Source organism: Mustelus asterias, unplaced genomic scaffold, assembly GCF_964213995.1.
Source record: "Mustelus asterias unplaced genomic scaffold, sMusAst1.hap1.1 HAP1_SCAFFOLD_2644, whole genome shotgun sequence".
In the NCBI taxonomy this organism is placed as follows: Eukaryota; Metazoa; Chordata; class Chondrichthyes; order Carcharhiniformes; family Triakidae; genus Mustelus; species Mustelus asterias.
Window position 1 is genome coordinate 1 of NW_027592589.1, and position 23,742 is coordinate 23,742.

Sequence of the window (23,742 nt, forward strand, 5' to 3'; positions counted from 1 at the left end):
GGAAAGGGGAGGGGGCCGGGGGGAGGGAAAGGGGAGGGGCCGGGGGAGGGAAAGGGGAGGGCCGGGGAGGGAAAGGGGAGGGGCCGGGGGAGGGAAAGGGGAGGGGCCGGGGGAGGGAAAGGGGAGGGGCCGGGGGAGGGAAAGGGGAGGGGCCGGGAGAGGGAAAGGGGAGGGGCCGGGAGAGGGAAAGGGGAGGGGCCGGGAGAGGGAAAGGGGAGGGGCCGGGGGAGGGAAAGGGGAGGGGCCGGGGGAGGGAAAGGGGAGGGGCCGGGGGAGGGAAAGGGGAGGGGCCGGGGGAGGGAAAGGGGAGGGGCCGGGGGAGGGAAAGGGGAGGGGCCGGGGGAGGGAAAGGGGAGGGGCCGGGGGAGGGAAAGGGGAGGGGCCGGGGGAGGGAAAGGGGAGGGGCCGGGGGAGGGAAAGGGGAGGGGCCGGGGGAGGGAAAGGGGAGGGGCCGGGGGAGGGAAAGGGGAGGGGCCGGGGGAGGAAAGGGGAGGGGCCGGGGGAGGGAAAGGGGAGGGGCCGGGGGAGGGAAAGGGGAGGGGCCGGGGGAGGGAAAGGGGAGGGGCCGGGGGAGGGAAAGGGGAGGTGCCGGGGAGGGAAAGGGGAGGGGCCGGGGGAGGGAAAGGGGAGGGGCCGGGGGAGGGAAAGGGGAGGGGCCGGGGGAGGGAAAGGGGAGGGGCCGGGGGAGGGAAAGGGGAGGGGCCGGGGGAGGGAAAGGGGAGGGGCCGGGGGAGGGAAAGGGGAGGGGCCGGGGGAGGGAAAGGGGCCGGGGGAGGGAAAGGGGCCAGGGGAGGGAAAGGGGAGGGGCCGGGGAGGGAAAGGGGAGGGGCCAGGGGAGGGAAAGGGGAGGGGCCGGGGGAGGGAAAGGGGAGGGGCCGGGGGGAGGGAAAGGGGAGGGGCCGGGGGGAGGGAAAGGGGAGGGCCCGGGAGGAGGGAAAGGGGAGGGGCGGGGGAGGGAAAGGGGAGGGGCCGGGGGGAGGGAAAGGGGAGGGGCCGGGGGGAGGGAAAGGGGAGGGGCCGGGGGGAGGGAAATGGGCAGGGGAGGGACAATGTCAGGGGAGTGATGAATTGAGGTGAAGAGAGATGGGGAGGAGAGTTTAGAAAGGGGAGAGATTAAAACAGCTTGAGGGGAGGATACAGAGGGACGGGTTCACGGACAGCGACCTGCCCTCCCCCTCTGATCGCTGCCTGTCTGCCACTTTTCATTATATTTCTGAGTGCAGAAACGGCACAGTCCCTCAGTGAGATAAACTGATCCAATAAAGCCCCCGCCTGGGAGCCGGAGCGTTGGCAGCTCAGGCTAATGGAAGGTGTGGGCAGCACTCACCCGACAGATGAAGTCCAGCAGAGTGGCAGTAATTGCTGGATGAGGCTTCATGGAATGATGCATGACGAGAATAGCCGGCTCTGAAAGGAGAAAATCTGATCATCAAACACAACACTGCAAACAAAACACCGCTCTACCCGTCCGGGGAGTGTTTGATGGGGGACAGTGTAGAGGGAGCTTTACTCTGTATCTAACCCCGTGCTGTACCTGTCCTGGGAGTGTTTGATGGGGGGACAGTGCAGAGGGAGCTTTACTCTGTATCTAACCCCGTGCTGTACCTGTCCTGGGAGTGTTTGATGGGGACAGTGTAGAGGGAGCTTTACTCTGTATCTAACCCCGTGCTGTACCTGTCCTGGGAGTGTTTGATGGGGGACGGTGTAGAGGGAGCTTTACTCTGTATCTAACCCCGTGCTGTACCTGTCCTGGGAGTGTTTGATGGGGAACAGTGTAGAGGGAGCTTTACTCTGTATCTAACCCCGTGCTGTACCTGTCCTGGGAGTGTTTGATGGGGACAGTGTAGAGGGAGCTTTACTCTGTATCTAACCCGTGCTGTACCTGTCCTGGGAGTGTTTGATGGGGACAGTGTAGAGGGAGCTTTACTCTGTATCTAACCCGGTGCTGTTCCTGTCCTGGGAGTGTTTGATGGGGGACAGTGCAGAGGAAGCTTTTACTCTGTATCTAACCCCCGTGCTGTACCTGTCCTGGGTGTGTTTGATGGGGACAGTGTAGAGGGAGCTTTACTCTGTATCTAACCCCGTGCTGTACCTGTCCTGGGTGTGTTTGATGGGGACAGTGTAGAGGGAGCTTTACTCTGTATCTAACCCCGTGCTGTACCTGTCCTGGGAGTGTTGATGGGGACAGTGTAGAGGGAGCTTTACTCTGTATCTAACCCCGTGCTGTACCTGTCCTGGGAGTGTTTGATGGGGACAGTGTAGAGGGAGCTTTACTCTGTATCTAACCCCGTGCTGTACCTGTCCTGGGAGTGTTTGATGGGGGACAGTGTAGAGGGAGCTTTACTCTGTATCTAACCCCGTGCTGTACCTGTCCTGGGAGTGTTTGATGGGGGACAGTGTCGAGGGAGCTTTACTCTGTATCTAACCCCATGCTGTACCTGTCCTGGGGGTGTTTGATGGGGGACAGTGTAGAGGGAGCTTTACTCTGTATCTAACCCCGTGCTGTCCCTGTCCTGGGAGTGTTTGATGGGGGACAGTGTAGAGGAAGCTTTACTCTGTATCTAACCCCGTGCTGTACCTGTCCGGGAGTGTTTGATGGGGGACAGTGTAGAGGGAGCTTTACTCTGTCTTCAAAGTGTTAGCTCAGGCTCACTGGAAAGAATTCTACCTCTTTGCAGTGAAAATGACGCTATTTCTGTAACACTTCCACATGGAAATCAGAATCAAACTCAGCTGTGAGATCTTCATGGTCAAATAGGCTCGTCTTTTTCACTGTGTTGGCAGTACAGATTATGGAGTCCCTACAGTACAGAAGGAGGCCATTTGGCCCATCGAGTCTGCACCAACCACAATCCCACCCAAGCCCTATTCCCGTAACCCCACAGATTTGCCCTGCTGATCTCCTAACACTAGGGTCAATTTAGCACGGCCAATGCACCCTAACCGGAACGTCTTTCGGAGTGTGGGAGGAAACCGGAACACCCGGAGGAAACCCACCGGACACGGGGGAGAACGTGCAGACTCCGCACAGACAGTGACCCAAGCCGGGAATCGAACCCTGGGGCTGTGAGGCAGCAGTGATAACCACTGTGATGCCCAATGAGCAGCGCTGGGACTGGTTGGCAGGGGGCAGACGGATCCTGTGGCCGGCGGGAGAGGTGAGAGACGAAACAGAGTGAAACGGACATGTGCCATGGCCGGGTGGGGGTGGTTTTCCTCACCTATGTTCATGATGCTGTCCTTTTCTGGACTGAAGAACAGCCAATCGTAAAACAAGGCCAGCTTGGCGTTAGAAGCTGCAACATTGGACTGAAGCAAGGGAGGGGGAGAGGGGGAGGGTGGGGAGCGGAGGGGGGAACGGCGGGAGAGAAAGAGAGAGATTCAGTGAGAAAGTTACTCGCACAGTCCTCAAATCACACCAGCCCCTCCAGTGTCCGACCGCCGCAGGGTTCCCCCTCCAGTGTCCGACCGCCGCAGGGTTCCCACTCCAGTGTCCCACCGCCGCAGGGTTCCCCCTCCAGTGTCCCACCGCCGCAGGGTTCCCCCTCCAGTGTCCCACCGCCGCAGGGTTCCCCCTCCAGTGTCCCACCGCCGCAGGGTTCCCCTCCAGTGTCCCACCGCCGCAGGGTTCCCCTCCAGTGTCCCACCGCCGCAGGGTTCCCCTCCAGTGTCCCACCGCCGCAGGGTTCCCCCTCCAGTGTCCCACCGCCGCAGGGTTCCCCTCCAGTGTCCCACCGCCGCAGGGTTCCCACTCCAATACATCACAATGGGTTGTCAAGGGAGCACAGGACAAAGGCAGGCAAGACCACGCGACGGCATCTGAGGGTGAGTGACGGGTAGGGACTACCGTACAACACTCGTTCACCCATCCCCATTCCTCCAACCCTACATCCCCTCCCTCTTCCCTCCATTCCCCTCCCTCCATTCCCTCTCCCTCCATTCCCCCCCCTCCATTTCCCCTCCCTTCCTTCCTCCCCCTCCATTCCCCTCCCCCCTCCTCCTTCCTCCCTCCATTCCCCCTCCCTCCATTCCATTCCCCTCCATTTCCCCTCCCCCCTTCCTCCATTTCCCCTCCCCCTCCATCCCCCCTCGCCCTCCATTCCCCCTCCCCCTCCCTCCTTCCTCCCTCCATTCCCCCTCCCTCCATTCCCCCTCCCTCCATTCCCCCTCCCTCCATTCCCCCTCCCTCCATTCCCCCTCCCTCCCTCCATTCCCCCTCCTCCTCCTCCCTCCCTCCATTCCCCCTCCCTCCCTCCCTCCATTCCCCCCTCCCTCCCTCCCTCCATTCCCCCATTCCCCCTCCCTCCATCCCCCTCCCTCCCTCCATCCCCTCCTCCCTCCCTCCATCCCCCTCCCTCCCCCCTCCCTCCCTCCATTCCCCCTCCCTCCCTCCTCCCTCCCTCCCCCTCCCTCCCTCCCCCATCCCTCCCTCCCTCCCTCCATCCATCCCCCTCCCTCCCTCCATCCATCCCCCTCCCTCCCTCCATCCATCCCCCCTCCCTCCCTCCATCCATCCCCCCTCCCTCCCTCCATCCCCCCCTCCATCCTCCCTCCCCTCCATCGACCAACATGAGCAGAAGTAGACACCCTGGCCATTTATCCGAGTGCTGTCTCGAGGCTCCCTGCTGCGCGCACAGCTTTCGGAATGAGCTCCCAGGAAGAGCTCTAACCGTCCTGAAACCCGAACGCTGTTCCCCTCTCCGCCCACACTGCCAGACCTGCTGAGTTTTTTTCCCCACCACTTTGTCCTTATTCCAGATTTCCAGCACCCGCAGTATTTTGCTCTGATTCTCTGAGGAAGCTGCCCGCTCAGTCCCAACCCTCCGGCTGTTCAAGCATCCTTTCTTTAATTGAATATTTAACCACTGCCCTTTTAAGTGAATGTTATAAATTCTGCTTCCGCCAATGTGTATGGTCACCTCCTCTGCACTCAGAAACAACTGCTGACATCCCCTGTGTCGCTAACACCTTCAATCCCTTCCTCCCCAAAGCCTGTCCACCATCGACAAGGACACAAGTCAGGAGTGTGATGGGACACTCTCCACTTGCCTGGATGAGTGCGGCTCCAACAACACTCGAGAAGCTCGACACCATCCAGGACAAAGCAGCCCCGCTCGATTGGCACCACATCCACAAACACCCACTCCCTCCCCACTCAGTAGCAGCCGTGTGTACTATCTACAAGAGGCACTGCAACGACTCAACAAGGCTCCTTCGACAGCACCTTCCAAACCCATGACCACTTCCATCTAGAAGGACAAGGGGTAGAAGATACAGGGGAACACCACCACCTGCAGGTCCGAGCTGCTCACCATCCTTTGCAGTCGCTGGAATTCCCTTCCTAGCTGCATTAAGTTTAATCAGTGGTGTCACAAGTAGGCTTACATTAACACCGCATTGAATACAGGAGTTGGGACGTCTTGTTGAAGTTGTACAAGACATTGGCACGGCCACACTTGGAATACTGTGTACAGTTCTGGTCGCCCTCTTATGGAAAGGATATTATTAAACTGGAAAGAGTGCAGAAGAGATTTACTAGGATGCTACCGGGACTTGATGGTTTGAGTTATAAGGAGAGGCTGGATAGACTGGGACTTTTCTCTCTGGAGCGTAGGAGGCTGAGGGGTGATCTTATAGAGGTCTATACAATAATGAGGGGCACAGATCAGCTAGATAGTCAACATCTTTTCCCAAAGGTAGGGGAGTCTAAAACTAGAGGGCACAGGTTTAAGGTGAGAGGGGAGAGATACAAAAGGGTCCAGAGGGACAATTTTTTCACACGGAGGGTGGTGAGTGTCTGGAACGAGCTGCCAGAGGCAGTAGTAGAGGCGGGTACAATTTTGTCCTTTAAAAGGCATTTAGACAGTTACACGGGTACGATGGGTATAGAGGGATATGGACCAAACGCGGGCAATTGGGACTAGCTTAGTGGTTTAAAAAAAAAGGGCGGCATGGACAAGTTGGGCCGAAAGGCCTGTTTCCATGCTGTAAACCTCTATGACTGCAATGAGGTTACGGTGAAAATCTCCTAGTTGCCACACTCCGGCGCCTGTCCGGGTACACCGAGGAGAATTTAGCACCTAACCAGCACGTCTTTCGGACTGTGGGAGGAAACCGGAACATGTGGACTGCAGCATTTCAAGAAGGCACGGTGGCACAGTGATTAGCACTGCTGCCTCACAGCGCCAGGGACCCGGGTTCAATTCCCGGCTTGGGTCACTGTCTGTGCAGAGTTTGCACGTTCTCCCCGTGTCTGCGTGGGTTTCCTCCGGGTCCTCCGGTTTCCTCCCACAGTCCGAAAGACGTGCAGGTTAGGTGGATTGGCCGTGCTAAATTGACCCCTAGTGTCAGGGAGATTAGCAGGGTAAATATGTGGGGTGAGGAGAAGAGGGCCTGGGTGGGATTGTGGTCGGTACAGACTCGATGGGCCGAATGGCCTCCTTCTGCACTGTAGGGATTCTATGATTCTATATAAGGTGGTTCACCAACCGCCTTCTCAGGGGCAACTAGGGATGGGCAATAAATGCTGACCCAGCAAACAAACTATCCCTAGAATGACGATTTTAAAGCCGTGCCCCCTTACTTACTGTATTCCCATGGCCAGTTTAACTAAAAACTCTCAAATGAGCCCACTCTTAACCCCTTACTGACAGAGCCACAATCATCTAATCACTCCTTAGAGGCAACGATCCCCTGGGATTCGTTTGAGAATAAATTAAGTTGGAAAATAAATGGTTAACACTGCCCGCAGGGTGGTATCTGGATGTGAATTTTAACATGACACAGGGAAAGGTGACCTATCGCCGCACTGGACACCACCCGCGGTCTATTACTGTCCGACCACCCGCGGTGGGGAACGTTCAAACTGATGGGGTTTTTCTTTGTCGAGAATAAAATGATTGCCTCGCGGGACGTGGCCAGACCAGCATTCATTTAACTCAACATGCCGAGCGCTGGTAAACCTGGCTGGATAAGCCAGCATCAGTTCGTAATCACCTGCCATGAGGCTTCAAGGCGACAAGGGCAAGATGAAAGGCAGACTTTCACCCAGGCACTTTGCGGGAAGACACGGAGCTGGCTCACCAGGAGGCCAGCAAGCCCACTGTGACGGCAGCACCTCTACGGAAGGGCCGTTCTATTGGAGGAATTATTGTAGATTCGCCACAGTGCAGAATCTCCGACAGAGCATCTCACCCAGGCACTCTCCCCATAACCCCACGGATTTACCCCGTCAATCCACCTAACCTGCACATCTTTGGACACTAAGGGGCAATTTAGCATGGCCAATCCACCTAACCTGGACACTAAGAGGCAATTTAGCATGGCCAATTCACCTAACCTACACATCTTTGGACACTCGGGGGCAATTTAGCATGGCCAATCCACCTAACCCACACATCTTTGGACACTAAGGGGCAATTTAGCATGGCCAATCCACCTAACCTGCACATCTTTGGACACTCAGGGGCAATTTAGCATGGCCAATCCACCTAACCCACACATCTTTGGACACTAAGGGGCAATTTAGCATGGCCAATCCACCTAACCTACACATCTTTGGACACTAAGGGGCAATTTAGCATGGCCAGTCCACCTAACCTACACATCTTTGGACACTAAGGGACAATTTACCATGGCCAATCCACCTAACCTGCACATCTTTGGACACTAAGGGGCATTTTATCACGGCCAATCCACCTAACCTGCACATCTTTGGAGTGTGGGAGGAAACCGGAGCACCCGGAGGAAACCCACGCAGACACGGGGAGAACGTGCAGACTCCACACAGACAGTGACCCGAGGCCGGAATCGAACCTGGGTCCCTGGAGCTGTGAGGCAGCAGTGCTAACCACTGTGCCTTTATGACGGTCTTGCCCCTTCTCCGTCTCCCTAGCCTCCTCCAGCCCCCAACAGCCCCCTGAGGTGGCCTGCGCTCCTCCAAATCCGTCATCTTCCAAACCGCTCCTCCCCCACCAACCCCCACCAATTTCCACCGCTCCGCCATTGGTGGCTGAGTCTTTAGCTGCCGGGGCCTGAACCTCTGTAATTCCTTCCCTGAACTTCTCCGTGCCCCCTCTTTCCTTTTTAATTCATTCCTGGGACATGGGTGTCGCTGGCTGGTCCAGCATTTATTGCCCATCCCTAGTTGCCCCTTGGAGGCCAGTTGAGAGTCAACCACATTGCTGTGACTCTGGAGTCACCTGTAGGCCAGACCGGGGTAAGGACGGCAGATTTCCTTCCCTAAAGGGAACCAGATGGGTTTTTCCGACAATGGGTCATCAGTAGATTCTTAATTCCAGATATTTTTTTTATTGAATTCAAATTCCACCATCTGCCGTGGCGGGATTCGAACCCGGGTCCCCCAGAACATTAGCTGAGTTTCTGGATTAATAGTCTGGCGATAATACCACTAGGCCATTGCCTCCTCCTACAGACTCTCAAGAGAGCTTCAGGTTTCTAGGTGTCCAGATCACCAACAACCTGTCCTGGTCCCCCCCATGCCGACACTATAGTTAAGAAAGCCCCACCAATGCCTCTACTTTCTCAGAAGACTAAGGAAATTTGGCATGTCAGCTACGACTCTCACTCACTTTTACAGATGCACCATAGAAAGCATTCTTTCTGGTTGTATCACAGCTTGGGATGGCTCCTGCTCTGACAAAGACCTTAAGAAACCACAAAGAGTTGTGAATGGAACCCAATCCATCATGCAAACCAGCCTCCCATCCATTGACTCTGTCTACACTTCCCGCTGCCTCGGGAAAAGCATTGAGGACCTCACACACCCCGGACAGTCTCTCTTCCACCTTCTTCCATCGAGAAAAAGATGAAAAGTCTGAGGTCACGCCCAACCGACTCAAGAACAGATTCTTCCCTGTTGCTGTCAGACTTTTGAATGGACCTACCTCGCATTAAGTTGATCTTTCTCTACACCCTAGCTATGACTGTAACACTACATTCTGCACCCTCTCTTTTCCTTATAGGATCATAGAATCCTTACAGTGCAGAAGGAGGCCATACGGCCCATCGAGTCTGCACCGACAACAATCCCACCCAGGCCCCATCCCCATAACCCCATGAATTTACCCCAGCTAATCCCCCTGACAGTAAGGGACAATTTAGCACGGCCAATCCACCTAACCTGCACATCTTTGAATTGTGGGAGGAAACCGGAGCACCCGGAGGAAACCCACACAGACACGGGGAGACTGTGCAAACTCCACACAGACAGTGACCCGAGACCGGTATTGAACCCAAGTCCCTGGCGCTGTGAGGTAGCAGCGCTAACCCACTGTGCCATCCTCAATATATTCCATGCCTTCTCCCCCATGTACTCTATGAACGGTATGCTTTGTCTGTATAGCGCGCAAGAAACAATACTTTTCACTGTACCCCAACACACGTGACAATAATAAATCAAATCAAATCTCCTTAAAACTGACCTCACGGTGGCACAGTGGTTAGCACTGCTGCCTCATAGCACCAGGGACCCGGGTTCGATTCCCGGTCGGGTCACTGGTTCGATTCCAGCTTTGGGTCACTGTCTGTGCGGAGTCTGCACGTTCTCCCCCGTGTCTGCGTGGGTTTCCTCCGGGTGCTCCGGTTTCCTCCCACACTCCGAAAGGTGTGCAGGTTAGGTGGATTTGCAATGGCAAATTGACCCTAATGTCAGGGGGATTAGCAGGGCAAACATGTGGGGTTACGGGAATGGGGTGGGATTGTGGTCGGTGCAGACTGGATGGGCCGAATGGCCTCCTTCTGCACTGTAGGGATTCTATGTGTGGGTTAGGTTGATTGCCCATGGAAAATTGACCCTAGTGTCAGGGGGATTAGCGGGGTAAATATGTGGGGTTATGGGGATAGGGCTTGGGTGGGATTGTGGTTGGTGCAGACTCGATGGGCCGAATGGCCTCCTTCCGCACTGTAGGGATTCTATAATAAATAAATTTTAACTTTTTCACCAGCCAAATCTTTGATCATCTCCTTACACAGCTCAGTGTCAAAATTAGTTATATTATAAACATTCCTAAGATGTCCGTAGGGATGTCCCGCAGTATCTGGGGCGTTATATAAACGCAAGCTATTATTCAATCCCTGCACGTGGTGGCGTGTTCCACACGCACAGTGCTGTCCAAGCTAAAGGAGATTCTCCTGAATTTCTCCCTGGATTTACACGGAGGCTGCCTGGTGTTTAGATACGAGCAAGCTGAGGACATTGACTTTTGAGAAGGTGGCATCTTCTCAGGCAACAAAAGGAAGCAGATCACAAACAGACCCTTCAGAGAGCAGCACTCTGGAATATCAACAAGCACACTCAGCCACCCACTCATGCCGCCCTCTGCACCGTGCAATTATCCCAAACCGCTACAATCATCATCGACATTCAGCATCAACTGCAAATAATAAAAAAACAGTACGGTTCGGAATCAAACTCCGCAGCTACCAGGAGATGGAGACACCCCATAAGCAAGAGGCCCAGGCAGATCAGATCATACCCTGTTATCACAGATCATTACACCACACCAAATCCTGCCCCCCCCCCCCCCCCTCCCCGCCCCAAAACAAATTCTTCTCCGGTCACTGGGTGCGGCGTTCCGGCCGCTCCCCAACACGGCCCAACGGGCTTTACCCCAGACTGGTAACTTGTACGGCACGGTGGCACAGTGGGTTAGCACTGCTGCCTCACAGCGCCAGGGACCCATGTTCGATTCCCGACTCAGGTCACTGTCTGTGCAGAGTCTGCGCGTTCTCCCCGTGTCTGCGTGGGTTTCCTTCGGCTGCTCCGGTTTCCTCCCACAGTCCAAAGATGTGTAGGTAAGGTGGATTGGCCGTGCTAAATTGTCCCTTAGTGTCCAATGATGTGTAGGTTAGGTGGATTGGCCATGCTAAATTGCCCCTTAGCGTCCAAAGATGTGCAGGTTAGGTGGATTGGCCATGCTAAATTGCCCCTTGGTGTCCAAAGATGTGTAGGTTAGGTGGATTGGCCATGCTAAATTGCCCCTTGGTGTCCAAAGATGTGTAGGTTAGGTGGATTGGCCATGCTAAATTGCCCCTTGGGGTCCAAAGATGTGCAGGTTTGGTGGATTGGCCATGCTAAATTGCCCCTTGGTGTCCAAAGATGTGCAGGTTAGGTGGATTGGCCATGCTAAATTGCCCCTTAGTGTCCAAAGATGTGCAGGTTTGGTGGATTGGCCAAGCTAAATTGCCCCTTGGTGTCCAAAGATGTGCAGGTTAGGTGGATTGGCCATGCTAAATTGCCCCTTAGTGTCCAAAGGTGTGTAGGTTAGGTGGATTGGCCATGCTAAATTGCCCCTTAGTGTCCAAAGGTGTGTAGGTTAGGTGGATTGGCCATGCTAAATTGCCCCTTAGTGTCCAAAGGTGTGCGGGTTAGGTGCACTGGCCATTCTAAATAGCCCCTTGCTATCCAAAGACGTGCGGGTTAGGTGGATTGGCCATGTTAAATTGCCCCTTAGTGTCAGGGAATTAGCAGGGTAAATATATGGGGTTACGGGGATAGGGCCTGGGTGGGATTGTGGTCGGTACAAGCGCAATGGGCCAAATGGCCACCTACTGCACTGTAGGGATTCTATGATCTGGTAACAAGTATTTAGTGATGATGATTTGAGGTATGTTCTGACGCAGGCCTGAATCTCCAAGGTGTTTGCGAAGTTAGCCTGGACCCTAAGTTTTACATTTGATTTTGGCAGTAAGGTGAGCGTAAGGTGTTTCACTCCAGGTATGATTCCAGTGACTCAATAGGGAGCTTTTATCAAATGGAACAAAAAGAATTAGCTTAACTTTCACCAATTACAAGACTTAAACATGGTGTGGAGATGCCGGCGTTGGACTGGGGTGGGCACAAAAAGTAGCCTCACAACACCAGGTTAAAGTCCCAACAGGTTTATTGGAATCACGAACTTTCAGAGCGCCGCTCCTTCATCAGCTGAGTGAAGGAGCAACGCTTCAAAAGCTCGTGATTCCAAATAAACCTGTTGGGACTTTAACCTGGTGTTGTGAGGCTTAAACATGACACAGTATAATCCTTAACAGCTAGCTATCTCTGTTGTTCCAATGTATAAAGAACAATAGAAGAAAAGTGCAGCACAGGAACAGGCGCTGCACATTTTTGGACACAAAGGGACAATTCACCACAGAATCCTGCAGTCCACCAACGCCTCTACTTTCTCAGAAGACTAAGGAAATTTGGCATGTCCGCTACAACTCTCACCAACTTTTACAGATGCACCATAGAAAGCATTCTTTCTGGTTGTATCACAGCTTGGTATGGGGCTCCTGCTCTGCCCAAGACCGCAAGGAACTGCAAAAGGTCGTGAATGTAGCCCAATCCATCGCGCAAACCAGCCTCCCATCCATTGACTCTGTCTACACTTCCCGCTGCCTCGGGGAAAAGCAGCCAGCATAATCGAGGACCCCCCACGCACCCCAGACATTCTCTCTTCCACCTTCTTCCGTCGGGAAAAAGATACAAAAGTCTGAGGTCACGTACCAACCGACTCAAGAACAGCTTCTTCCCTGCTGCTGTCAGACTTTTGAATGGACCTACCTCGCATTAAGTTGATCTTTCTCTACGCCCCAGCTGTGACTGTAACACTACATTCTGCACTCTCTCCTTTCCTTCTCTATGAACGGTATGCTTTGTCTGTATAGCTTGCAAGAAACAACTAATGCTAATACATGTGACAATAATAAATCAAATCTAAATCAAAATCAAACCTAACCTGCACAACTTTGGGACTGCGGGTGGAAACTGGAACACTGCCGACACGGGGAGAACGTGCAGACTCCGCACAGACAGTGACCCCGAACCTGAAACCGAACCTCGGTCCCTGACGCTGAGAGGCAGCAGTGCTAACCACCTGTGCCACCCATTATTCCCATTATAGGGGCGGCACGGTGGCACAGTGGGTTAGCACTGCTGCCTCACAGTGCCAGGAACCCGGGTTCGATTCCCGGCTCGGGTCACTGTCTGTGCGGAGTTTGCACATTCTCCCCGTGTCTGCGTGGGTTTCCTCCGGATGCTCCGGTTTCCTCCCACATTCTGAAAGACGTGCTGGTTAGGGTGCATTGACCCGAACAGGCGCCGGAGTGTGGCGACTAGGGGAATTTCACAGTAACTTCATTGCAGTGTTAATGTAAGCCTTACTTGCGACTAATAAACTTTCAAGGGCCCCACACACCCTGGATACACTCTCTTCCGCTGGGAAAAAGAAACAAAAGTTTGAGGACACGTACCAATCGACTCAAGAAACGACCCGCACCAACCGACTCGGGGAATTTCATTCCATTGCAGTGTTAATGTAAACCATACTTGTGACTAGTAAATAAAAACTTTTAAAACTTCATTGCCGTATTCCGCTGTGCGTTGCTGCGTTACCCGCATTTCAACAAGTGGCTACACTTTGAGGGAGGGGGGGGGGGAAGCTCTCAGTTTGGTAACGCAGTTCGGGGACACATCCCGAGGGTTGTCAAAGGCTAATACAGAAATGTCACTCCGCCTGTCCTGTCCCTGTCCCCCGACCCCCGCCGGTACTCACAGTGCACGTGGTTAATAACCAGCCGATGATGGCCCACCGGGGCAGAATGTCTGAGCTTAGCACCTCGTTGGACGGATGCACAACGCCGCAGATGTACCGGATCAGGTCGCAGCGCAGGGACTGGCTGTCGGGCGTGGAGAGGTACTGCCGCTGAAACCAGTCCTGGTAGCGTTTCTGCTGTCCAAACCGCACCTAGGGTGGAGAGGAGGCTGCCGCGTTAAACAGAGTACAGACCGCCGGCAGGGGATCCCGGAGAGGTCTGAAAAACAATCGGGGGGTGGGTCCAACAGACAAGGGTCCCTCCCTCTGGGGGTTGGCACAGGGCTATGGGGAGGGAGCGGGGCAGTGGGATTAGTTTGGTGATTGATACAGGACTATGGGGAGGGAGCGGGGCAGTGGGATTAGTTTGGGGATTGATACAGGGCTATGGGGAGGGAGCGGGGCAGTGGGATTAGTTTGGGGATTGATACAGGGCTATGGGGAGAGAGCGGGGCAGTGGGAGTGGTTTGGGGATTGATACAGGGCTATGGGGAGAGAGCGAGAGCAATGGGATTAGTTTGGGGATTGATACAGGGCTATGGGGAGAGAGTGGGGCAGTGGGATTAGTTTGGGGATTGATACAGGGCTATCGGGAGAGAGTGGGGCAGTGGGATTAGTTTGGGGATTGATACAGGGCGATGGGGAGGGAGCGGGGCAGTGGGATTAGTTTGGGGATTGATACAGGGCTATGGGGAGAGAGTGGGGCAGTGGGATTAGTTTGGAGATTGATACAGGGCTATGGGGAGAGAGCAGGGCAGTGGGATTAGTTTGGGGATTGATACAGGGCTATGGGGAGAGAGCAGGGCAGTGGGATTAGTTTGGGGATTGATACAGGACTATGGGGAGAGAGCGGGGCAGTGGGATTAGTTTGGGGGTTGGCACAGGGCTATGGGGAGGGAGCGGGGCAGTGGGATTAGTTTGGGGATTGATACAGGGCTATGGGGAGGGAGCGGGGCAGTGGGATTAGTTTGGGGATTGATACAGGGCTATGGGGAGAGAGCGGGGCAGTGGGAGTGGTTTGGGGATTGATACAGGGCTATGGGGAGAGAGCGAGAGCAATGGGATTAGTTTGGGGATTGATACAGGGCTATGGGGAGAGAGTGGGGCAGTGGGATTAGTTTGGGGATTGATACAGGGCTATCGGGAGAGAGTGGGGCAGTGGGATTAGTTTGGGGATTGATACAGGGCGATGGGGAGGGAGCGGGGCAGTGGGATTAGTTTGGGGATTGATACAGGGCTATGGGGAGAGAGTGGGGCAGTGGGATTAGTTTGGAGATTGATACAGGGCTATGGGGAGAGAGCAGGGCAGTGGGATTAGTTTGGGGATTGATACAGGGCTATGGGGAGAGAGCAGGGCAGTGGGATTAGTTTGGGGATTGATACAGGACTATGGGGAGAGAGCGGGGCAGTGGGATTAGTTTGGAGATTGATACAGGGCTTTGGGGAGAGAGTGGGGGCAGTGGGATTAGTTTGGGGATTGCTATAATGCTATGGGGAGAGTGTGGGGCAGTGGGATTAGTTTGGGGATTGATACAGGGCTATGGGGAGAGAGTGGGGCAGTGGGATTAGTTTGGGGATTGCTATAATGCTATGGGGAGAGTGTGGGGCAGTGGGATTAGTTTAAGGATTGATACAGGGCGATGGGGAGGGAGCGGGGCAGTGGGATTAGTTTGGTGATTGATACAGGGCTATGGGGAGAGAGCGGGGCAGTGGGATTAGTTTGGGGATTGATACAGGGCTATGGGCAGAGTGCGGGGCAGTGGGATTAGTTTGGGGGTTGATACAGGGCTCTGGGGAGAGAGCGGGGCTGTGGGATTAGTTTGGGGATTGCTATAATGCTATGGGGAGAGTGTGGGGCAGTGGGATTAGTTTAAGGATTGATACAGGGCGATGGGGAGGGCGCGGGGCAGTGGGATTAGTTTGGTGATTGATACAGGGCTATGGGGAGAGAGCAGGGCAGTGGGATTAGTTTGGGGATTGATACAGGGCTATGGGGAGAGAGCGGGGCAGTGGGATTAGTTTGGGGATTGATACAGGGCTATGGGGAGAGAGCGGGGCAGTGGGATTAGTTTGGTGATTGATACAGGACTATGGGGAGAGAGCGGGGCAGTGGGTTTAGTTTGGTGATTGATACAGGACTATGGGGAGAGAGCGGGGCAGTGGGATTAGTTTGGTGATTGATACAGGACTATGGGGAGAGTGCGGGGCAGTGGGTTTAGTTTGGTGATTGATACAGGACTATGGGGAGAGAGCGGGGCAGTGGGATTAGTTTGGAGATTGATACAGGACTATGGGGAGAGAGCGGGGCAGTGGGATTAGTTTGGGGATTGATACAGGACTATGGGGAGAGAGCGGGGCAGTGGGATTAGTTTGGGTATTGATACAGGGCTATGGGGAGAGAGCGGGGCAGTGGGATTAGTTTGGTGATTGATACAGGACTATGGGGAGAGAGCGGGGCAGTGGGATTAGTTTGGGGATTGATACAGGACTATGGGGAGAGAGCGGGGCAGTGGGATTAGTTTGGGGATTGATACAGGACTATGGGGAGAGAGCGGGGCAGTGGGTTTAGTTTGGTGATTGATACAGGACTATGGGGAGAGAGCGGGGCAGTGGGATTAGTTTGGAGATTGATACAGGACTATGGGGAGAGAGCGGGGCAGTGGGATTAGTTTGGAGATTGATACAGGACTATGGGGAGAGAGCGGGGCAGTGGGATTAGTTTGGTGATTGATACAGGACTATGGGGAGAGAGCGGGGCAGTGGGATTAGTTTGGAGATTTATACAGGACTATGGGGAGAGAGCGGGGCAGTGGGATTAGTTTGGGGATTGATACAGGGCTTTGGGGAGAGAGCGGGGCAGTGGGATTAGTTTGGTGATTGATACAGGACTATGGGGAGAGAGCGGGGCAGTGGGATTAGTTTGGGGATTGATACAGGACTATGGGGAGAGAGCCGGGCAGTGGGATTAGTTTGGGGATTGATACAGGACTATGGGAGAGAGCGGGACAGTGGGTTTAGTTTGGGGATTGATACAGGGCTATGGGGAGAGAGCGGGGCAGTGGGATTAGTTTGGGGATTGATACAGGGCTATGGGGAGAGAGCGGGGCAGTGGGAGTAGTTTGGTGATTGATACAGGACTATGGGGAGAGAGCGGGGCAGTGGGATTAGTTTGGGGATTGATACAGGGCTATGGGGAGAGAGCAGGGCAGTGGGATTAGTTTGGTGATTGATACAGGACAATGGGGAGAGAGCGGGGCAGTGGGATTAGTTTAAGGATTGATACAGGGCGATGGGGAGAGAGCAGGGCAGTGGGATTAGTTTGGAGATTGATACAGGGCTATGGGGAGAGAGCGGGGCAGTGGGATTAGTTTGGTGATTGATACAGGGCTATGGGGAGAGAGCGGGGCAGGGGGATTAGTTTGCGGATTGATACAGGGCTATGGGGAGAGAGCGGGGCAGTGGGATTAGTTTGGTGATTGATACAGGACTATGGGGAGAGAGCGGGGCAGTGGGATTAGTTTGGAGATTGATACAGGGCTATGGGGAGAGAGCAGGGCAGTGGGCTTAGTTTGGGGATTGATACAGGGCTATGGGGAGAGAGCGGGGCAGTGGGTTTAGTTTGGTGATTGATACAGGACTATGGGGAGAGAGCAGGGCAGTGGGTTTAGTTTGGGGATTGATACAGGGCTATGGGGAGAGAGCAGGGCAGTGGGTTTAGTTTGGAGATTGATACAGGGCTCTGGGGAGAGAGTGGGGCAGTGGGATTAGTTTTGCGAGACAGGGCTCATGCGAGAAAGAGAATGTGTCCGAAAGAGAGAGACAGAGCAGCGGGGAGGGAAGTCCAGAGCTTCGGGCCCCAGGCTGCTGAAGGCAAGGCCGCAATGGTGCAGTGATCGCAATGGGGATGGGGGAAGACGCTGGGGGGGGGGAACTTGTCTTGGAAGGTGAGTGTTTTAGGGGCTTGAGGAGGTTAGAGGTGGGCAAGAGGGGGCGAGGTTACCTAGGTATCTGAACCTGGTGGGTAAGGGAAGCTGGGTGTTTGTTGATGGAGGTGTACAAAGCCAAGCGAATGGCCCTTTGGGCTACTCTGAGTACATGGCAAGTCCTTTCAGAAATGCCTGCTATGACACTCCAGCTTTTGTTTTGGGGCGGCACAGTGGGTTAGCGCTGCTGCTTCACAGCGCCAGGGACCCGGGTTCGATTCCTGGCTTGGGTCACTGTCTGTGTGGAGTCTGCACGTTCTCCCCGTGTCTGCGTGGGTTTCCTCCGGGTGCTCCGGTTTCCTCCCACAGTCCGAAAGACGTGCTGGTGCATTGGCCGTGCTAAATTCTCCCGCAGTGTTACCCAAACAAGCGCCAGAGTGTGGCGACTAGGGGGATTTTCACAGTAACTTCATTGCAGTGTTGATGTAATAATAAATAAACTTTACAACTTTAGGTTGTAAAGCCCCAACTGAGTACGGAGGTTGCTGGAGTGAGCAGTACACCCGGGGAGACTGGCTTCCATTGTTAAACTTATAGCCATGTCCCCACAGTGCAGCAAGGTAAATGTACAACCCTACTCGAAGGTTTTAAAAGTTTGAATAAGGTCACCCCCCCCCCACCTCACTGTTCTAAACTCCAAGGGATACAGAGCCAGACTATTCAGCCTGAGGATTTTTATTGTAACGCAGCGAGTTGTTGTGATCTGGAAGGTGCTCCCCTGAAAGGGCGGTGGAAACAGAATTCAAAAGGAACTTTCAAGAAGGGGGGGGAATTGGAGCAGGGTTGGAGGGGGGAGAGAAACGGGAGTGTGTGAGGACTAACAGGACGACACTTTGACACTGGGTTCTATGGATACCCAAGATTCCCCGGCTTACCCTGGAGGTCATAAAGAGCAGTTTGGTCTCCATGTCAGGGGTCAGGCGACACGCCAGGAACTTTCTAGAAGTTCGGGTCTGTAGAAGCTGTAGGATACCTGAGGCAGAAGAAAGTACAGTAGTTTTTATTCAGCAAGGAGTCGCGGCTTCTCCGACACCAGCGTGGACGACAGAATAGCCGTGTAGTGTTGAGGTAGAATCAGAGAATCCCCACAGTGCTGGCGGCGGCCATTCAGCCCATCGAGTCTGCACCAGCCACAAACCCACCCAGGCCCAATCCCCGTAACCCCACATTTTTACCCCGCTAATCCCCCTGACACCAAGGGGCAGCACTGGCGGCACTGTGGGTTAGCGCTGCTGCCTCACAGCGCCAGGGACCCGGGTTCGGTTCCCGGCTCGGGTCACTGTCTGTGTGGAGTCTGCACCATCTCCCCGTGTCTGTGTGGGTTTCCTCCGGGTGCTCCGGTTTCCTCCCACAGTCTGAAAGACGTGCGGGTTAGGGTGCATTGGGCCGTGCTAAATTCTCCCTCAGTGTTACCCGAACAGGCGCCAGAGTGTGGCGACTAGGGGAATTTCACAGTAACTTCATTGCAGTGTTAATGTAAGCTTTACTTGTGACTAATAAATAAACTTTTAACTTTTTAAAAATTTAGCATGGCCAATCCACCTAACCCGCACGTCTTTGGGACTGTGGGAGGAAACCGGAGCACGCGGAGGAAACCCACGCAGACACGGGGAGAACGTGCAGACTCTGCACAGACAGTGACCCGAGCCGGGAATCGAACACGGGTCCCTGGCGCTGTGAGGCAGCAGCGCTAACCCACTGTGCTATCGTGCCACCCTAATGCGGCAGGTCTATCAGCTACCTGTCTAACACCCAGGTGTGGAGGCGCAGAGGCCAGGCCACTTACAAATAATCCGGAGGAAGGGAATTTGAAAGATGCACAGAAAATAGAAGCAGGGATAAGCCATTCGGCCCATCGAGCCTGCCGCACCACAGCAGTTTGAGAATTTGATTTGAACAGAGTTTGAGAAGTAAAATAAGCAAACACCACATCAGTAAAAGATTTTCTTTTATTCATTCCTGGGACATGGGCGTCGCTGGCTGGCCCAGCATTTATTGCCCATCCCTAGTTGCCCCTTGAGAAGGCGGTGGTGAGCTGCCATCTTGAATCGCTGCAGTCCACGTGCTGTGGGTTGACCCACAATGCCGTTCGGGAGGGAATTCCAGGATTTTGACCCCAGCGACTGCGAAGGAACGGCCGATATATTTCCAAGTCGGGATGCTGAGTGGCTCGGAGGGGGACTTGCAGGTGGTGGTGTTCCCCATGTGTCTGCTGCCCTTGTGCTTCTAGATGGAAGTGGTCGTGGGTTTGGAAGGTGCTGTCTAAGGGTCTTTGGTGAGTTGCTGCAGTGCATCTTGTAGATGGTACACACTGCTGCTACTGAGCGTCGGTGGGGGAGGGAGTGAGTGTTTGTGGTCAGCGTGTCGATCGAGCGGGGCTGCTTTGTCCTGGATGGTGTCAAGCTTCTTGAGCGTTGTTGGAGCCGCACCCATCCAGGCAAGTGGGGAGTGTTCATGAGCGAGAGAGTGAGAGCGAGTGAGAGCGAGTGAGAGCGAGTGAGAGCGAGTGAGAGCGAGTGAGAGCGAGTGAGAGCGAGTGAGAGCGAGTGAGAGCGAGTGAGAGCGAGTGAACATAGAACATAGAACATTACAGCGCAGAACAGGCCCTTCGGCCCACGATGTTGCACCGACCAGTTAAAAAAAAAACTGTGACCCTCCAACCTAAACCAATTTCTTTTCGTCCATGAACCTATCTACGGATCTCTTAAACGCCCCCAAACTAGGCGCATTTACAACTGATGCTGGCAGGGCATTCCAATCCCTCACCACCCTCTGGGTAAAGAACCTACCCCTGACATCGGTTCTATAACTACCCCCCCTCAATTTAAAGCCATGCCCCCTCGTGCTGGATTTCTCCATCAGAGGAAAAAGGCTATCACTATCCACCCTATCTAAACCTCTAATCATCTTATATGTTTCAATAAGATCCCCTCTTAGCCGCCGCCTTTCCAGCGAAAACAATCCCAAATCCCTCAGCCTCTCCTCATAGGATCTCCCCTCCATACCAGGCAACATCCTGGTAAACCTCCTCTGCACCCTCTCCAAAGCCTCCACATCCTTCCTGTAATGTGGGGACCAGAACTGCACACAGTACTCCAAGTGCGGCCGCACCAGAGTTGTGTACAGTTGCAACATAACGCTACGACTCCTAAATTCAATCCCCCTACCAATAAACGCCAAGACACCATATGCCTTCTTAACAACCTTATCTACTTGATTCCCAACTTTCAGGGATCTATGCACACATACACCTAGATCCCTCTGCTCCTCCACACTATTCAAAGTCCTCCCGTTAGCCCTATACTCAACACATCTGTTATTCCTACCAAAGTGAATTACCTCACACTTCTCCGCATTAAACTCCATCCGCCACCTCTCGGCCCAACTTTGCAACCTGTCTAAGTCTTCCTGCAAACTACGACACCCTTCCTCACTGTCTACCACACCACCGACTTTGGTGTCATCAGCAAATTTGCTAATCCACCCAACTATACCCTCATCCAGATCATTAATAAATATTACAAACAGCAGTGGCCCCAAAACAGATCCCTGAGGTACACCACTTGTAACCGCACTCCATGATGAATATTTACTATCAACCACCACCCTCTGTTTCCTATCCGCTAGCCAATTCCTGATCCAATTTCCTAGATCACCCCCAATCCCATACATCTGCATTTTCTGCAGAAGCCTACCATGGTGAACCTTATCAAACGCCTTACTAAAATCCATATATACCACGTCCACTGCCTTGCCCCCATCCACCTCCTTGGTCACTTTCTCAAAAAACTCAATAAGGTTAGTAAGGCACGACCTACCTGCCACAAAACCATGCTGACTATCACCTATCAATTCATTACTCTCCAAATAACTATAAATCCTATCCCTTATAATTTTTTCCAACATCTTGCCGACAACAGAAGTGAGACTCACCGGTCTATAATTCCCGGGGAAGTCTCTGTTCCCCTTCTTAAACAATGGGACAACATTCGCTAACCTCCAATCTTCTGGTACTATACCAGAGGCCAACGACGACCTGAAGATCAGAGCCAGAGGCTCTGCAATCACTTCTCTTGCCTCCCAGAGAATCCTTGGATAAATCCCATCCGGACCAGGGGATTTATCTATTTTCAGACCCTCCAGAATATCCTGCACATCCTCCTTATCAACTGTAATACTGTCTATTCTACTCCCCTGCAACCCAGTGTCCTCCTCAGCTATATTCATGTCCCCTTGCGTGAACACCGAAGAGAAATATTGGTTCAATGCTTCACCAATCTCCTCCGGTTCCACACATAACTTCCCTCTGCCATCTATAACTGGCCCTAAACTTGCCCTAACCAACCTTCTGTTCTTGACATACCTATAGAACGCCTTAGGATTCTCTTTAACCCTATCCGCCAAAGTCTTCTCATGTCCCCTTTTAGCCCTTCTAAGCTCGCTCTTCAACTCCCTCTTAGCCAATCTAAAGCTTTCTAGTGCACTACCCGAGTGCTCACGTCTCATCCGAACATAAGCCTCCTTTTTCTTTTTAACCAACAAAGAAACTTTTTTGGTGCACCACGGTTCCCTAGCCCTACCAATTCCTCCTTGCCTGACAGGGACATACCTATCACAGACTCGCAGTAGCTGCTCCTTGAAAAAACTCCACATGTCGGACGTTCCCAGTCCCTGTAATCTCCTAGTCCAACCTATGTTTCCTAATTCTCTCCTAATAGCCTCATAATTACCCCTCCCCCAGCTAAAACCACTGGCCCGAGGTTCATGGACGAAAAGAAATTGGTTTAGGTTGGAGGGTCACAGTTTTTTTTTAACTGGTCGGTGCAACATCGTGGGCCGAAGGGCCTGTTCTGCGCTGTAATGTTCTATGTTCTATGTTCACTCGCTCTCACTCGCTCTCACTCGCTCTCACTCGCTCTCGTGAGAGCGAGTGAGAGCGAGTGAGAGCGAGTGAGAGCGAGAGCGAGAGCGAGCGAGAGCGAGCGAGAGCGAGCGAGAGCGAGCGAGAGAGCGAGCGAGAGAGCGAGTGAGAGAGCGAGTGAGAGAGCGAGTGAGAGAGCGAGTGAGAGAGCGAGAGTGAGAGAGCGAGTGAGAGAGCGAGAGTGAGAGAGAGAGCGAGAACGGTATGTGTAGTTTCTTCCATTCGAGAGCTGGTTATCAGTTGAATTGTCCTGGGACTTTCTCACAGAAGGTTAGCCATGCAGCCACTCCCTGTATCACCTCCCCCCTCCCCCGGACTGTGCCACCTGACAGTCAGGTTTTACCCTACCTGTGAACTGCGGACTGAGGGCCTGAGGGTTATGCAGAATGTCTCGCCATAACTTCTCAAATTCTGGTATCCTAGCAACGTTCTGAAGCAGTCGAACGAGGTCCCGGCCAATCATCGTACAGTCCATGAACTGGAAAGAGAATGCAATTAGCTGCCGCACACTTTGAAGAAAGCGTGGCCCAGGAACACGCTCTGCCTGACATTCAGAGACTGAATCTCAAAGCCTTTTATCTGTGCACAGTCCCAGGGCACACGGCATCGCTCAACATAATTACTGAATCAGCTCGAGGCCCAGATTACTGACAGCTCCCGAGTAACACGCGCCTGAGTGTTTACACCTCAATCACCGCATCGCGCAGTGTGGCAAGGAACACACACACACACGCAGAGAGAGAGAGACAGGGAGACACAGAGGCAGAGAGAGAGAGAGGCACAGAGGCAGAGAGAGAGAGACAGGGAGACACAGAGGCAGAGAGAGAGACAGGGAGACACAGAGGCAGAGAGAGAGACAGGGAGACACAGAGGCAGAGAGAGAGACAGGGAGACACAGAGGCAGAGGGAGAGAGAGAGAGACAGGGAGACACAGAGGCAGAGGGAGAGAGAGAGAGAGAGAGACAGGGAAAGACAGAGGGAGAGGGAGACACACACACACATAGGCAGAGAGAAACACACACAGAGGCAGAGAGGGAGAGAGAGAGATAGGGAGAGAGAGAGAGAGATAGGGAGAGAGAGAGATAGGGAGAGAGAGAGAGAGAGATAGGGAGAGAGAGAGATAGGGGGAGAGAGAGAGATAGGGGGAGAGAGAGAGATAGGGGGAGAGAGAGAGATAGGGGGAGAGAGAGAGATAGGGGGAGAGAGAGAGATAGGGGGAGAGAGAGAGAGAGATAGGGGAGAG

At 53.8% G+C, this 23,742-nt stretch overlaps 1 protein-coding gene across 1 annotated transcript in view; it reads right to left on the reverse strand.

The window, feature by feature from the left end:
• Window positions 1–1,327: 1,327 nt before the first annotated feature.
• The window catches only part of LOC144489897 (integrator complex subunit 3-like), a gene marked incomplete at its 3' end in the record, with an annotated part of 48,780 nt that continues 26,365 nt past the window's right edge, over window positions 1,328–23,742 (reverse strand). Inside the window, exons 6-10 of the mRNA XM_078207729.1 lie at window positions 22,848–22,977; window positions 18,454–18,551; window positions 13,557–13,748; window positions 3,222–3,309; window positions 1,328–1,407 (exon numbers count right to left, since the gene is read on the reverse strand). Coding sequence (XP_078063855.1) covers window positions 1,328–1,407; window positions 3,222–3,309; window positions 13,557–13,748; window positions 18,454–18,551; window positions 22,848–22,977 — 588 coding nt within the window. The remainder of the gene's footprint in view (window positions 1,408–3,221; window positions 3,310–13,556; window positions 13,749–18,453; window positions 18,552–22,847; window positions 22,978–23,742) is intronic.